The sequence below is a fragment of the Cygnus atratus genome, chromosome 2, assembly GCF_013377495.2.
Source record: "Cygnus atratus isolate AKBS03 ecotype Queensland, Australia chromosome 2, CAtr_DNAZoo_HiC_assembly, whole genome shotgun sequence".
NCBI classification, from domain to species: Eukaryota; Metazoa; Chordata; class Aves; order Anseriformes; family Anatidae; genus Cygnus; species Cygnus atratus.
In genome coordinates, this window is record NC_066363.1 from 8,296,436 (window position 1) to 8,312,300 (window position 15,865).

General features: G+C 38.4%; 1 protein-coding gene across 1 annotated transcript in view; it reads left to right on the forward strand.

The window, feature by feature from the left end:
• Positions 1-15,865, forward strand: part of DPP6 (dipeptidyl peptidase like 6) — a 408,025-nt gene that overhangs the window by 287,824 nt on the left and 104,336 nt on the right. The window contains exon 6 of the mRNA XM_035554362.2: positions 4,798-4,850. Within this exon, the coding sequence (XP_035410255.1) occupies positions 4,798-4,850 (53 nt within the window). The remainder of the gene's footprint in view (positions 1-4,797; positions 4,851-15,865) is intronic.

Genomic DNA, 15,865 nt, shown 5'->3' on the forward strand with positions numbered 1-15,865 from the left:
TGGCAGACAGTCCATTTGTGTTTAATCTCAGATCTGCAAACTGTTCAATACACTGAGAGATAAGACACTAAATTAGCTTTTTTTGGTAGAACAGCCTATTGGCTGATGAGAAGATTGAGCTGGGTTGGGGAATTTTCTTCTAAACATCCTAAAAGAAAGTTTTTACTGCCTGCATGTGTGTTTTGTTTCCATTGACTCAACACCTTGTCATACAGACATTAAGGGAAGCCGTTCGATGAATGCAGATTACTTCAGTTGCTAGCAGGGTATCAGCCCATGAAGTGTGACAGAAACTGGCACAGAAGATGGAACTGTCAACTAAAATCTTCCTTTTTTTTTTCTGATGATAGTGCTATATCCTCAGCAGATAGCATATCGTTTTCATCACAGCCATATGATGGAAACTATTTCACAATTTCCTTCTAAAAAAATCCCTAATTTCCATCCAAAACATTTTCCTAATGCTTTGTGAGTTGCACAGGCAGTGTCAAACAGAAAATAATGATGAAAGGTTCAAACTTTTAATAAGGAGTTAATGAAGGTGAAGGTCCTGTTGTGTCCAGGTTGTGCCCATGTGACAAACCTGGTGAGATGTGGGGAGGTCACAAGGAGCCTGCCTGTCTTTTTGGACTTATGTCAAGGACTGCTACAGTTGTTCGGGGGCATGAACAAGAGCTATAAATTCTAATTTAAAGTATATGAATAATCACAATGAATAGATGAGTCCAAATCCATTCTATTTTTCAATAACATATGCTTTCTGTTTAATAAGCTCTGATGAACTAGGATCTGTGTCCTTGGAGATCACAGAAGGGCTTTCAGGGAGACATTACCATCCACACCGTATTTTGCTCTGGTGTGGAACAGAAATTGCTTCCAGTTCAGTTCTGTAGCTCGTAGGAATCAAAATTTACTTGCTGTTTCAGAATTTGGTGGCAAGGAAAAAGGAGACACTGCTCTACTGCTATACATGCTGCAATGTTTGCATTCCTGCTGTCATGTGGTCAGGTCCACGTTTCTTTGTTGATTACATAAAACAAGGTCAGTGGCTTCAGAGCAAAGTCTCGTCATACATAATTAGCCCTGCATTTTTCTGAATTTGAGGGTGATAAATGCCTTTACAAGACTTGAACAGAAACATATAAAGCCATCTCTTAGTCCCTTTCTGACTTCAGCAAAACCAGGCACATGTTGCAGCGAATAACATAGACTGAAAGTAAGAAAGATCTGTGCTTTGACCTGGGGCAAGAGACCCAGTGGGAGAGTACTTCTGGTATAATGTACTTCTGGTACATTCTGGTAATGTGCTTCTGGTATAATGACTTTTACAACACTCGTTGATTGCAGCTGGCATGGAAGTTTTTGTGACCTGATTCTGGTCATACCTAAAACACTTCAGAGCAGTCTTAAACCTGTTCTGACCTATGTTGGCAGGAAGACTTGGCACACAAGGTTTTACAGAGGAAAATGCCAAAAACTCTGCTACCTTTGAATGTGTGTCTCTACTGAGAGGAGGTGTGTGTCTCTGATGTGCTGCCAAAAATTAGGCTTAAGAGCATCAAATCAGTGCGATAAACTCTTACTACACCCTTCGGATAGATAGGAGGAACGCAGAGAGTTAACACTGTTATTTTTGTTGAAGAAAATAAAATCAGAGAGGCTACATGAAATGAATATGAACCTTTAAGAACTGTCTAGTCTCTGAGACTTTGGGTGTCAGAAGAATGATGATCTCTTTTCTACACTTTTCCTTGATGTGGGGTTTTCCTAATGACAGGTAAACAACTGAATTTGACTCAGTTTTTCAGTTGAGATACTAAGCAGACATAGTTTTCATCTCAAAAATTTATTTATTTTTTTCATATCTAAGAGGAAAGCAGCCATTTCAGTTCTCAGGAAGACATTAAATGGTGTTTCTCTTGGGTCCCTATCTGCTTAGGGGGGTTGCTCACAGTTTATTTTCCAAACATGTTTGAAATAGTAAGGGTGAGAAGGATTTTTGATCTGCATCGGCTGTTGTGCTAAAGAACTAAAATAATAATATACATCTGATCCTGAAATCTTTTCTCATACAAGTTATTGTTGTTTATGTGAGCAAACCTACTGACTTCTAAAGATTTATTTGAGGAAAGATTGCTCCAGTGAATGAACTCTGCAAGCTATAAGCCTTTGAAGGCTACAGGCACAGCTGATGTGAGAAAGTTTTGTCAAACTTTCTCAAAAGTTTTTCACCAAAAATGTGAGAGAGTTTGCCAAAGACCCAAGACAGGATAACAACTAATGTTCAGAAAATAAAGAAGTTCTCTAAAACTCCTGCAAATCTATCTTTTTTTCCCCACACACACTCCGAAACTCTCTCTCTCTCAAAATAAATAAATAAATACATAAATAAATATTTACTTCAGTCTCCGTTAGTGGCTCTAAGACAGCTCTGAACTCTCCAGCATGACTGCAGGGACTCTGTATCTCAAGTAACACCAGCAGATGTACTTCTCAGGCTGTTCCTTTTCCCTCCAGCTTGCCACATTTCTCCACCTTGTCCGGAAGCCCTCTGTTCATACTTATTCTGGCGGCTGATTTCTGCCTCTGCTAAGAGACTATACAGTGGATTGTTACCTTGAAGGCCAATCTTTGTGTAGTTCACATTTATTATATTTTAGATCATTTTCTACATCCTACTGCCAGGATACTTGAAGACAAAAGTTGCTCAGTATTTATTAGCAATGTATTATTAAATGTTAAGAAACCCACAGACACAGATCTGTCTTTCCATACCTATAAAATTACTTTGGACTTAGCAAAAGTGCTTGCAAAACACACTAGTATTTCACTATATGGCCTTGTATGGTTTTCCAGCTCTGTAGACAGAAGCAGTCCTCCAGTACATTCTCTTTAAGGAATTTTAGCAGTTTAGGAACTTCAGCAATGCTGGAATGAAAACTAAGGCCACGGGTTTCAGCAAGGTCTCCATTTTCAGCATTTTAAGCTTCAAGAGCTCCTTGGAGTTTTGGTCTGATCGGGTGTAGATGAGATAACTGTAATTTATTTGATGTCATCTGTAACAGGTGGATCTGAAAAGGACATGTACTAAAATAAATGCTATCTTGAAAAGAACTTGTTTGTGCTACTAGATCTTCCCTGACGTAATACACCAGAGACTGACCTTGTCAGGGGAGATTTTGTATCTGCATGCCTCAAAGGGGATATGATTTTGGGATACAACCTGGTGATATCCTTGTAAGGAGATGAATGAATAGCAGAAAGGAAGGGATTCATATCCGTCTGTCATCAGTCTCTGCATTTCATAGGGAGAAAACCATTGTTGTCACCTCTATATTCTAGCAGTAGATTTTTTCTCTTATTTATTTATTTTTCACCGGGGAGTTTTTTAAGTAATGTGAAGATTTAGTGTTTGGATTCAAATTGTAACAGAGAAGTTTGTTTTAGCATCTACAGGATGATGTACCTGGTGTTTCTTTGCCGCTCTACTAAGCCCCAAAAAGATGGGAGCATCTGAGACACCACTGTGCAGGCTTGCCCTTGAGAGTGACTTGCAGGAAGCCATGCTTACTTGTCTGTGATGCTAGCAGTGTGCCTGGGATGGTCAATGCTGAGGCTTGCAGTGCCATCCAGGACATCTCATGGTTTCTTAACATAAGTCAAAAATAAAAAACTAAAATGTCCCAAATGAGAGGTACCTAGGAAAAAAAAAAATCAGTATCAGACAAACTTGATTTGCAAAGAAAGTATTCAGGAAAGTTTCTCTTTTTGTCCTCTGGGAAGGAATGCTTTTTGAGAGCTACTGGAAGCCAAGAGATTTAAAATTTGAAATAAAATCATTCCATTTGACACTTAATACACGTATATATGTGTATATATATATATAGTAACAAGGCATGATTGCAAAAGTGGGTGCCTATATAAATATGTATAAATTCATTCTTATTTAGACCTTCATGCTACTGTCCAGCCTCTTGTATTGCTCAGTGTTTCTTACCTTGGACAACCACAGATCCTTATTAGGGAATGCATTGTCACTAGAGGAAAATAGTCCACTAATTCTTAAATCACTGACCTTGACACTGGTATTATTATTATTATTTACTACTTAGAAAATAAGTCATAAAGTCTCCCTACTGAGATGACCTGCCATACAAGCTGACAAGCTCCTCCCCAGGGCTCAAAGACTGAAAATTGATATGAAGATGCAACTTAGCAACTTAACAGGTCAAATAAATGTGAGGTCAGCTTTATGCCCGAAGTCAATAAGGTTTCATTTGCTGGCTGACACGGGTCTTACAACCCACTCTGAGATCACCCAGTGTCACTCCCTTTTTATTTATGTATGAATAAAGCAGAGAAATATGTGTTATATCCCTGTTGTGTCTAGTTATAATGATGGAGAATGTCTCCAGCTAACCAAGGTGTCCTCATTAATGATTGCTCTATATTTAGCCCATGTGGACAGCGTGTGCCCCCAATTTAATCAAAGACCTGGTAGTCATGGTAACGACACTGAACATCTGGATGTATATGATTTGCCAAACTGTAATAAAGTGCAAGATGAAAAGCACACACAACAGTGCTAGTTGAATTCATGTATTGTGGTTTTTTTTGTTATTGTTATTTGTTGTGTTTTTTTTCTACTACAGATTTTGAAGTATTTATTACAGCTCCCTAGCCATAAATACTAGATTTTTATTTATTTATTTATTTATTTTCAGAGAAAGAGCCCTATTAATGCAGGTGACAACTACTAATCTTTTTTCTGTTTTGTTTCTTAATTTCATTTTGCAGGTGTATCAGCATTCATATACGGCATATTATGTCCTCAGCAAAATACCTCATGGGTAAGAAATTATTCAATACCTTAATTTTAAAACTCATCCATTAAGAATTCTGCAAAATAATGTGTATCGTGAGAAATGGTTTCCCTGTGACAGCCCTTTACAATGGTCTGGCAATCAGCTGCAGCTGCACTGTGCTGTGTGTTGTACAAAAGATGACATAGTCTGGAAACAGAAGTACTCAGCTTCCCTGGAGAGCCAGACTACGTGAATTTCATATTCCAGTTTTCAAGTTTTTGGCCAGAATGTAGATGTGTTGGCGTCTGGCTGAGAGATGCAGTTGGCCATTCACCAGAGTGCTGTCAGAGGATCTATCCAGAGGAGTTTAGTTACTTAAATTTAGTCAGAATTGAGGCATCACCCTTCAGCTTTGGGTCTTTCAGCAGTTTCCCTTAACACAAATGCTCTCTCTAGCATCTCAGCTGAAAGCAGATAGAGAAATAGTCTGTTTCCAGGATCCCTATGTTGCTTCGATACACATACTCAAAATTATACTGAAGCTATGAGCCTTTGGGTTTATAGTTTATCTTTTCAGAGAGTGTGAGGTAAGTGCAAACAAACAATAATGCCACAAGCTTTACAAAGGATTTCTAAATTTAATGAGAGCATATTTCTTTACATAAAGCATATAGCATGAAAGATTACAAGTCATAATATGTAATAAATTTCTATCACACAATGCCTCTTCCTTTTGGTCCCCCTATCTCCTGTAAGTGCAGAGTGTTTAAAAGCAATGGCAAAAAAAAATAACAGTAAGTTGTGCTGAAATGTAATTTCAGTATTTACTGTGCTTGTTTACTAGTTTATCATTTCTATACATTATGGCTAAACAGGTAGCAGATGTTTGGGATCCTTGCAACAGCTCACAAAACCTGCAAAATTTAAAAAAAATCTACCTGGTTAATGTACAAGGTGATCATAGAATCACCAGAAAATTCAGGTTGGAAAGGACCTCATGATGTCTGAACTCCAGCTCAAAGCAGTCTGCTCAGAGCTTTATCCAGAAGGGTTTTGGAAATCTACAAGGACATGGACTGCACAGCCCTGCTGGGCACCCTGTCCCACTGCCTGTTCGTCATCATGGGGAGAAAGTTTCCCCTTATGTCCAGGTGATATCCTAGGATTTGCCTCAGCACACTTGTTTGCACACCCACAATAAATAAATAAATAAATAATAAAAATAAAAGCTGAAATCACTTTCTTTGGCTTCCACCAAGCAATCAAGAAAAAATACTTTCTACAAATAAATCTGTATTAGGGATATCTATTTTGAAACCTGTGAGCCCTGGAGCTCACAAATCTTGCTTCCCTACAGCATATATTTTGTGAATGACCTACCATAAAAAATCATGAGCTCAAGGTTAAGTTGTTTCCATGTACAGGTGGAACATGGGAATTGGGAGACTTCTCACCATCTTCCATGTCAATGCTCTGGCATCCCAGTGTGAAACATTCCAGATTTCTTCATTCTCTTTCCTTCCCTGTCTCTGTCTGGTCTTCATTTTTGCTTACTGGATTTATTTCGCTTTTGAAAACTCCATCCTTGTGGCCAATATATCTGAAATTAGCTTGTGGGCTGAAAGGATGTCAAGCAAGAGGCTGAACACACAGCATGAGCACATAAGCTTTATATCTGCTCTAAACGTGGCTAAAAGCAAAAGCTTTTGAGAGACAGCACAGTTTTATCCCAGAAAAACAGTAGAGGTGAAGACAGAAGTATCATACATAGTGTATATTAGAAATGCTAAAAATTAACAATTCAGGGATCCAGGCAGTTTGCTACTACTGCATAACCTTTCTTCATCCCTGACAATGAGCTTCTTGTCAACTCAGCCTGAATTTTATCACACACTCAGCTGTGTTTTACCTTTCTCTTCATGTTGTTTCAGTCATGGTGCAGTCAGCTGAGGGCAAAATGTCAGAGGAGACAAATCCACTATGAGGGGAAGATTTGGAAAATGAAATGGTGCTGGAAGGCACAAAGCTGTATCAGGCATTGGGGTCTCCATGGTACAACATAATGTTGGATCAGGCAGCATCTGGCAGGAGGAGAGTTGGAAGGGTGCATGTGTTTTGTGTTGTGAAAGGTATGATTTACAAAGCAGTTGAGGGTGTAGATATGTATACAGGCATTGCAATCCACATTGCAAAGTAACAATTGCACTGAACTTTCAGGTGATCATAACACATGCTAGTGGTGGAAGGCATGGCTTATTAACATTTCCATGGTACATGGGCGTTTATCATTCTTCTGGTATGATAAATTTTAGGTATAGTTTAGGGTAGTGCAAGAAGAGAAAGGGCAGGTGTAGTGGTTGATGTTGGATCTAACAGGTGATGCAATGCATCAACTGACCTGTTAGTAGAGTCTCTATTGGATGAAGGTATGAAAATCTCTTAACATATTTCGTATTTAATACAGGATTACTGCTCTGATGGATGGGTGTGGATGAAGATCATTGAGGTCAGGACCCAATGTGTTGACACAGCACAAGGTGCAGTTCAGTTTGGTGCCCCAGGTCCTTCAGTGACAACAAAATTTGCAATCTGCGGGCAACATCATTGCCCTCCATGGGCTGATAAAAATGAGGGATAGCTCTGCTAGGGCTAACTATTAAGGAAGCCAAATAATCTAACCTGTGGCATCACTTTTTAAATAAAGTGACATTAATGTCAGCATAAATTCGTTTTTGAAGGGAAATTTCTAATTCTTTTTCCATGTTCCATAGACTTTCCAGATTCAGGCTGTGCCTAAAGTCAAAAGGGACTTGTACAAGCATTTTGCACATTTCATTCAGAGCTTTCCGTAAGTGTGATGTGCCAGTTCAGGAACATCATCAGCTGATATGTTGACAAATGATATTTTATAAAGGGTACAGGACTGTAACATTTTTCCATGAGAGCTGCTGTGAAGATGAACTCCCTGTAGAAGGAGGAGTAGCTCAATTTGGCTCTCTACAGGATGATTGGTATATGTCAATGACATACACACCAAGGATCTTATTTAAAAATGAAAATAAGGCCGAGGTAGAAGAGAGGGTAAATAACCCTGCAGGGACTCTGCACAGATTTAATTTCTTCTTCTTTGTAATTTCAGCCTTCTCACAGGCTCTTAGTAGATTCAAGCTAGAAAGCCCTACAGCTTTTGCTACACTTGCCTTCTGTTTTTTTTTGTTTGTTTGTTTGTTTTTTTTGTCTGTTTGATCGATTTGTTTGTTTGTTTGTAGCCCGAGATTTTCATTTTTCAGAGGGGAAGCAAGCAAAGATCTGCAGTTCTCATTTTCCTGGGCTGAGCACTCGGGGCGTGTAGGGGAGTTGGGTCAGTTCAGCTTTCCTGCACAACGTCCTTTTTTCTCCGCCTGATCACCCAAAAATGTGATCCTGGCGCCGGGTGCCATCTAGTGGAACAAACCTCTGCTCTCACTTCTCTTCCCTGGCACAAGCAGCTCTGCGTCGACCCCATTCTCTTTTCTCTGAAAGATGCTGCTGTTCAGATACCTGCTGGTAAATGCTTACAGTTGTCTGTATGACAAATATTTTTGCAAAGCTCCTCTCATAACCCCAAAGTTGCACTTGCTGCGTTGTAATTGCCAGCTAATTGTAATTTATAGGTATTGTGATTGCATCCCCAGGCTTAGATGTGCAATAGGTAGTTCTCATGTGAGGTGCTTGGAAAAAATGGGAAAAAATAATAATAATAACCTACAACTATTTCATATTTATTTATTTATTTATTTTTTACCTAACTCTGGAAACAAAAATGTAGCTAATACAATGTAGGCACAAACCAGCAATCTGTTTTTGTTTTGTTTTGTTTTTGTTGTTTTTAATTATATTGTGGGTTTTAATAACGTTCCTCTAACTAAGTCCAATATGGATTATCTTAGTCTTTCACATGCTTGGCTGGGTTTGCACAGAGTTCTCAGTCAGTCCATGGGGAACCAGACTGTTCCTCTCACCCTGCTGCAGGATTTCCCTCACCAGCGTTAAGGTCATTTCACAGCAGTGCCTGCTGCTGGGCCACTGGTTTGTTCTGACATTGCAGGTCCTAAGCAAGAGCTAACTTTGGATTGCTATCCCATGGGGTACCTCTATCCTTAACTTTTTGCTGTGGCCAAAAATAATATTTTTTTTTTTCTAAAATTTCTGTGTTGTGTTTACATTCCTCAAAATAAAGCCCATCATAAAACACGCGTTTCCTCAGACTTCCTAGCACTCATCTCTTTCTGCACGACCCATTTCCCTCTGAGCACAGCAAGTGGCAGGGGTTAGCGCTACCCCCCTCCAGTGAAGTCTCAGCGTGGTGTTAGCACATCCAGCTGGGGCACGTCATGGCAGCTTCCAAATCTGCTTATAGGGATCAGAGAGAAGTTAATAGTTATCCCCACTCCTCACTGATTTTCTATACATGGGGGAGGAAATTGTAAATGACTACTTCTATGAAGAATTCACAGTTCTTCCAATATTCATACGGTGTAATCAGAAGAACGTGGTAAGTAGATAACAGTAGAAATTGTGGGCTTTAGTTCAGCTCTTCCTACATACACTGCTTTATAAAATATTGCACTAATTCCCCACGCTGAACTCCCATTACCTTCAAGAGAAGTCCCATGGGTGGAGTGAATGCAAAATATGCTTTGGAGATCTACTGAAGTGATAACAGGAGGAGGAACTGAGCCCATGCTTCACTGTGAGTAAATTTTCAAAGTGATGGCTGTAGTTCTCTGCAGAGCTCTCAATGATGTTCCTGTCTAATTCTTTTATACAAGGTATTGGCAGGGAACAGATTAATATCAACTAAAGAAAGCTTAATTAGACTTTGCATGTACCTGACCCTATATGATTTTGAAAGACAAGCAGGTTTTCCTTGCACATGCACATTTTCATGTGTATAGTAAAAGATAAGAAAAATCCTTCAGAGAACTGGCTGCATTGCTGGCATCTTCCAGTTTGACTAAGTTTCTTCTGTTTTGTTCTGGACTAATATACCCTTTCTCTGCAGCATTCAAACGTCTTTGCACAGCAAGAATCTTCCTGTACTTCAGTGTCTCCATCTGTGAAGCAAGGAGAGAAATATTGCTTACCCCACAGAGGCGACATGTGATAATTACTGTAGAGAGTGCTGCACGATTTCACTCTTTCACATTTATAAACTGGAGTCCACATTTTATTTTAGGAGGAAAAAGCACTGTAATTAATAGAGTCTGTTTTCAGCTAATTAAATTTTACTTATAGGAGCTGAGTATTTTCCCCTAACAATGACATAGAGGTTGAAATAAGCCCTTATAAGAGGTATGTAAAAACAAATAGTGATGTGAAATTTGTCACAAAAATGAAAAAAAATGTATTGTGCAGTTTCTGAATAATTGACTACTGTGGCATATTCTCCCTTGTCCCTCTTTCCCAGTCATTAGTCTATCATTTGTATCATCTTTCCGAGGTGCTTTATATAGCTAATTCAGGAACCTCTGCTTTGTAATGTTATGGCTCTTGTGCCAGGCTCAGTGCCAGTATGCTCTTGTGAGCACACTCATGGTCAGATATACTTATTCATATACATATATTGTATTTGACTACAGAAGACTGGCCCTTAGAATACAGTTAAATTTGGTAGCTTGATTATGGAGCCTGACCTTAAATCTTCCAAAGCGAATTGGAATCTTTAAGTTGAGTTTACTGGAATTTGTCTTAAGCCCTCTTGGAACTGTTGGGCTTCTTGCTTTTATAATCATCTGAATTAAACACTCTAAATCACAGTGCTTGAACAGCAGTTAAATCATGTGTGTTTATTGCTTGGGAATACATTTTGTACCTCTTTAATAAGAAAGCGCCAGCATTTATTAAGCAAGGCCCTCATTTGAGCATCACTCACTTCCAAGTGGTGGCAGGCTGAAAGCGGCTTAGCCTTGGAAGGCAGTTCCAGGCAAGACTCTCAGCTGTGCTGGTGGGAGGAAAGCCACTTCAGCAGCTCAACACCATATCATTTCCACCAGGGATCTGCCATTTGTTCGCCCATGCTGGTCACTGCGTAACATTTGTAATGTGAAATGTTCCTCTTCTGTGTAGGCAAAGCACTTCTTTACCACACGCTTCTCTTTTCCAGAGTTAGTTGTGAAGTGGGTGGACGCCTTAGAAACCATATATAGCAATAATAATAAAGAATAGGCCCCTGATGGGAGGATTGGATATTAAGAATTAAAGTAATGACTGCTGAGACTGAAAAAGAAAAAAAAAAAAAAAACTTAGGTAATTAATAGTTAGATGCAGATGTTAGCAGCTTAGCAAAGAAAAGCCCAGCAACCAACTTTCTGATGTTACTGAAAAGGTCAACAGCTTATGGCTCATCAGGAAACTGGGGAGGAAAAAGAAAAAAAATAATAAAAAAAAAAAGATTTGAAGCAAAGTCTCCCATAGCATTTGTATGAGGCAGCATCCCCTGAAAATGGAGGTAGGATTCCTATTAAATTCCATTCTTGAATAAAACATACAAGGTTGCTGAATGCACGCACTGCTGGACCATAGAGCAGCCTTCCAGTACCTAGAGGGGATGTACAGGAAAGTTGGGGAGGGATTCTTTGTCAGAGGGTGCAGTAATAGGACAAGGGGGAATGGCTTTAAACTGAAAGGTAGGTTTAGATTAGATATAAGGAGGAAATTCTTTACTATGAGAGCTGTGAGGCCCTGGCCCACGTTGCCCAGAGAAGCTGTGGCTGCCACATCCCTGGCAGTGTCCAAGGCCAGGCTGGATGGGGCTGGTGGCAGCCTGGGCTGGTGGGAGGGGTGCCTGCCCATGGCAGGAGGGTGGAACTGGATCATCTTTAAGGTCCCTTCCAACCCAAACCATTCTGTAATTTTGTGATTTCTTAAAAGTGATAATATTGCTGTTGATAAGAAATGGAGATAATGGCTCTAGTAAGTGTTTGCTTTGTATATTTTATCGGATGAGAACATGATCTATGTGGGTAGAGACTCTTTAAAATAATGTTGTGTTTCAGTACTTCTGAGAACATCCACACAACCCTCCAAGATGATTTTTATCCCATTGACGTGTTAGAAAGTAAGGTTTGTTCAAAGATTCACGGTTTTCAAAACTATATGGAGAATACTAAGTCATTCCAGTTTTATCTGAACCCCATTAACATGAACTGTTAATTAACATAGAGCACAAGCCCAATATTCAATCTCTTGTCCCAGTTAAAGGTGTGATCAAATGTCCAATGAGGTCATACTGTAACGAAGCACTTCTGCTGGTCCAGTAGTGGGGAGATCACAGCTGCATCTTATTTTATGTACTAGTGATCCCATATTGCTCTCTGCAGGCACCACATCCTGGTGCTATATTTTCATTAGATTTTCAAAGTCAGACAAGGTCAGCTGGATAGAAAACACTAAGGTTTCATCACAGACCTACTTTCCTGGAAACTGACAGAGTTGCTCTGAAGAACCATGTACTTTTATCCTATTCTCATTATTGTTGAGATCTCAACTAGATTGTTGAGATTGCTTACTAGGTTGGTCGTCTTCATTTTTATTTATTTTCCCTGTCTTTTGGATAACTGATCTTCCCACAGCTATTGTGATGGCAAAGCATCTGCTATAATTCTGTCTAACCTTCTTGATAGCATTCAAATATTTGGATTTTCTCTTTCCCACACCTTTATTGTAGTTAACTAGACTTGAAATCCTGATAAATCCAGTCCTCATGCTTTGAGTAGCTTTGAGATCAGAGCTGGCTGAGAAATCTCAATAGAGTCAGAGAAAAGTACTTTTAAGTGGTTCTGTTTATCACCTCTTATTTTCTCTTTAGGGGACAAAACAATACTCCAGTGCCAAAAGTGTTTTGTTGTTGCATTTTGTTTTGTTTTATGAAGCAAAAATCCCCTCTATAACTTATGATTTAGAGGGGTCACATGAGAAACACGATAATGTCATCCTTTTAAAAATACTGTTACCAGTATCTAAAGACCATTTCCACTCTTTCCTTACTCAGGGAAACCTAGGAATTTTGATAACAGTTTGCTGTCTTCCAGCCTGCATTACCGTGAGTCCTAGCCATGCACCAGTGTCTGCTGCATTTTTTAATCAGTTTTTGTAGACCTTCACTAGAAAGAAAAGCCTGTGCCTTCATTTTACATAACTCGCAAAACAAGTTGATGGCTTCTTTTCTGACAAGTGATTGATTTTAAAGTGATATTAGTATTTTACAAGCTTTTGCAGGTCTAGTACCAAATGTTACATTGATGGATGCTTTACAAACAGAGGCAAACTATAATCAAACAAACCTCTGAGCTCCTATTCTTTGCTAAATCTGACTGAATTGCCAAACTGGGGACAAAGATGTTTTAGATTCCCTTGCTTTTTGTCTTTTATGCTCTAAATGCATGACATTCATTCATCTTGGACAAAATGCTTGGTGAGCTCAGTTGTTTTTAAGAACAGCTGAGATGTTTTTAAGAACAGCTAGATGATTGGATGTGTATCTGTAGTTGAAATTAGTAAGTTTAAATTGAATTAGTAAGTTTAAATTTAAATTACCTCCTCCTCCTGGAGCACTGAAAAGCACTGTAGAGGAAGTATGTGTATGTGTGTGTTTATGCATTAAATATTTAATAGTGGATAAGCCTACCTGAATGGAAGAATTTTCCCCATCTATTTAATCACTTTTATTTGAATTCCAGATGTGTCTTCTGACAGTCTAATTTCTTGATTATCTTTCTGGCAAGTCTTTGATTCTCATTTCTATTATATTTTATACCATCTCTCTAAAAGTCTCTATAGGGCTGTGTGTCTCCTGGGAAGCAATTTTCTCAATGACACCTATCTCTTCTTCTCTTTGGTGAATACTGAAATAAACAAGTCATTTAATTGTTTAAGAATGTTTTTTTGCTCCTTGAGAAATGGCATTCATGCTTCTTGAAAACCTTCCACTCTTTATCCAATCTATCTATGATTCTTTTTTCATTTATGAACAGATATGTTTTATTTTCTTTTATTTCTTTTTGCAAATTTCCTCCTGTTCACTTTTTTCCTCATCATTCATCAAAACTTTTTAAGTATTATGAAGTTTTTAATTCTTTGTAAACCTTCCACATTTCCCCTTTCCATGGTTTTTTTTTTTTTTAATATCTTTCCTTCCTTCTTCCCAAAGAAGAAGAAATCTGTCTAAGTTTCTGTGTGATTTTATGCTATTAGAAGTAGATGTGAAGACACCAAGTTCTAGTTCTGAGACTGATAAGTAGGATAGGCAGGTAGGTTTTTACAGCTAACCATGAAAAAGTCTTAAAGTACTGTGAGCTGACGTGTTTAGGGCTGTTATCTTTCAAGACATTCAGTGCTCAATTGATGAAAATAGCAGAAGCAGGTATTCCTTTCTTCCCCACTTTTGTTTTGTTTTAATTGTCTTTATTTCTTTGAGTTATTTGCGTATAATACTGCAATCTTAAAATGTTTTCTGCATTTTCCAAAATTATGTCCCAATTAAACAAGGGTATTCAAAGTTTTTCTCAGGAACTCATTCCAGCTCATATATTTAGCTCTGGTTATTCTTTTAGAAAAGAGACATGTGGAAGTGGTCTTTAGTGAAAATTGTTAAATTTTTATTCACATTGACCATACGTGCAAAGAATTTCATGCAAATGTTGTTGTTTTATATTGGAAATTAAGTTAAAAAGTTATTAAAACAGACCCAAAGAAGAACAGCCCATACCACACCCCAGACTTTGACTGTTTTTGAGTTTCAGACTTTTTCAGTCTGGTATTGTGATATATTTTTCTTAGAATATTCTTGGGGTAAAAGGAACCTCTCACTCAATTACAGTGGATTTTTTATTTATTTATTTATTTTGTTAAGTTTCACTTAAAGTACTTACTATAGAACAGTTTGTCATGTTTCTTCTCAAAGGGAGACTCAGTGCCATAAAGTCTCCAGGGCAAACCTGTATTCTTTAGAATAAGAAAAATTGTCAGAAGGAACAAATAAATTGAAAGAAAAAAATAATCAGCAAAAAACAATGCAATCTCATTAAAACTAGTTCCTCATTAATCACAGTATTTTTTAAAGTTAAAACAGGCAACCTGATATGATTGATTAGTTTGTTTTATCCTACATAGATATTTTGATCTAAATTACAAGTAAAAATGATTTGGTAGATGGCATGCAAATTGCACTCAGGAATGTTCCTTATTCAGAAATCTGAGGGGAGACTTTTGGAATAATGAGCACTCATGTAAAGAAATGAGTAAATTTCTCTATTTACTGGTTCAATAACCTTTTGTGAACATTGTGCTGAAATCATCCCTGTGTCTAGAACAGTTTAACTGTCTCTGCTCCAGATGATATTGTCTTAACATGGATGAATTTATACAGCACATGCTGTCTTCTGTCTGGCTTAAAACAACATTACTTTTCCCTTTTTTCCCAGGCTTCAAAATCAATCATTTTAAGAGATGAAATAAATATCATCAACCCTTTAATAACCCCCTGCCTTGCCATTTCTTTGGCTGGAAATAAAGATTATAGTCTCTTTTCCATAAGGAAACAGTGAAAGTGGTGTAACGACACAGTGAAGCTAGTTCTTTATGCAAACCCATAATAGGAGATATACAGGCTGCCTTCAGAACAACCCATTTCCAAGTCAGCATCCTGCACAAATGAGCTCACAGGGGAAGGTTCAGATCCAAACAAGGCCTGACGATGAGGGTCTGTGAGGAACACTGGCTCTTTGGAGAGGCTGAGATGACCTATAATATTGATTGATTCAAGAAAAAATACAAAAGAATTTTAAGCAGGATACTTTGAAGGAAAAAGCAAGCGTGGCGCTATGAGAGGTGATAGCTTCTCAGCAATAACACAGTTCCCAGAAGAAGCTGGTTGATGAGACCATCATGAGGTCACATGTAGCATGCAGTGCTTGGACAATGGGAGAGTGCTCCTGAGTTTTTGGTGCACATTTTTTCCAAGTCCCTTATGGCATTTTTACTGAGGAGAACTGCATGTCTGGAATAGTGTGAGGAAATCT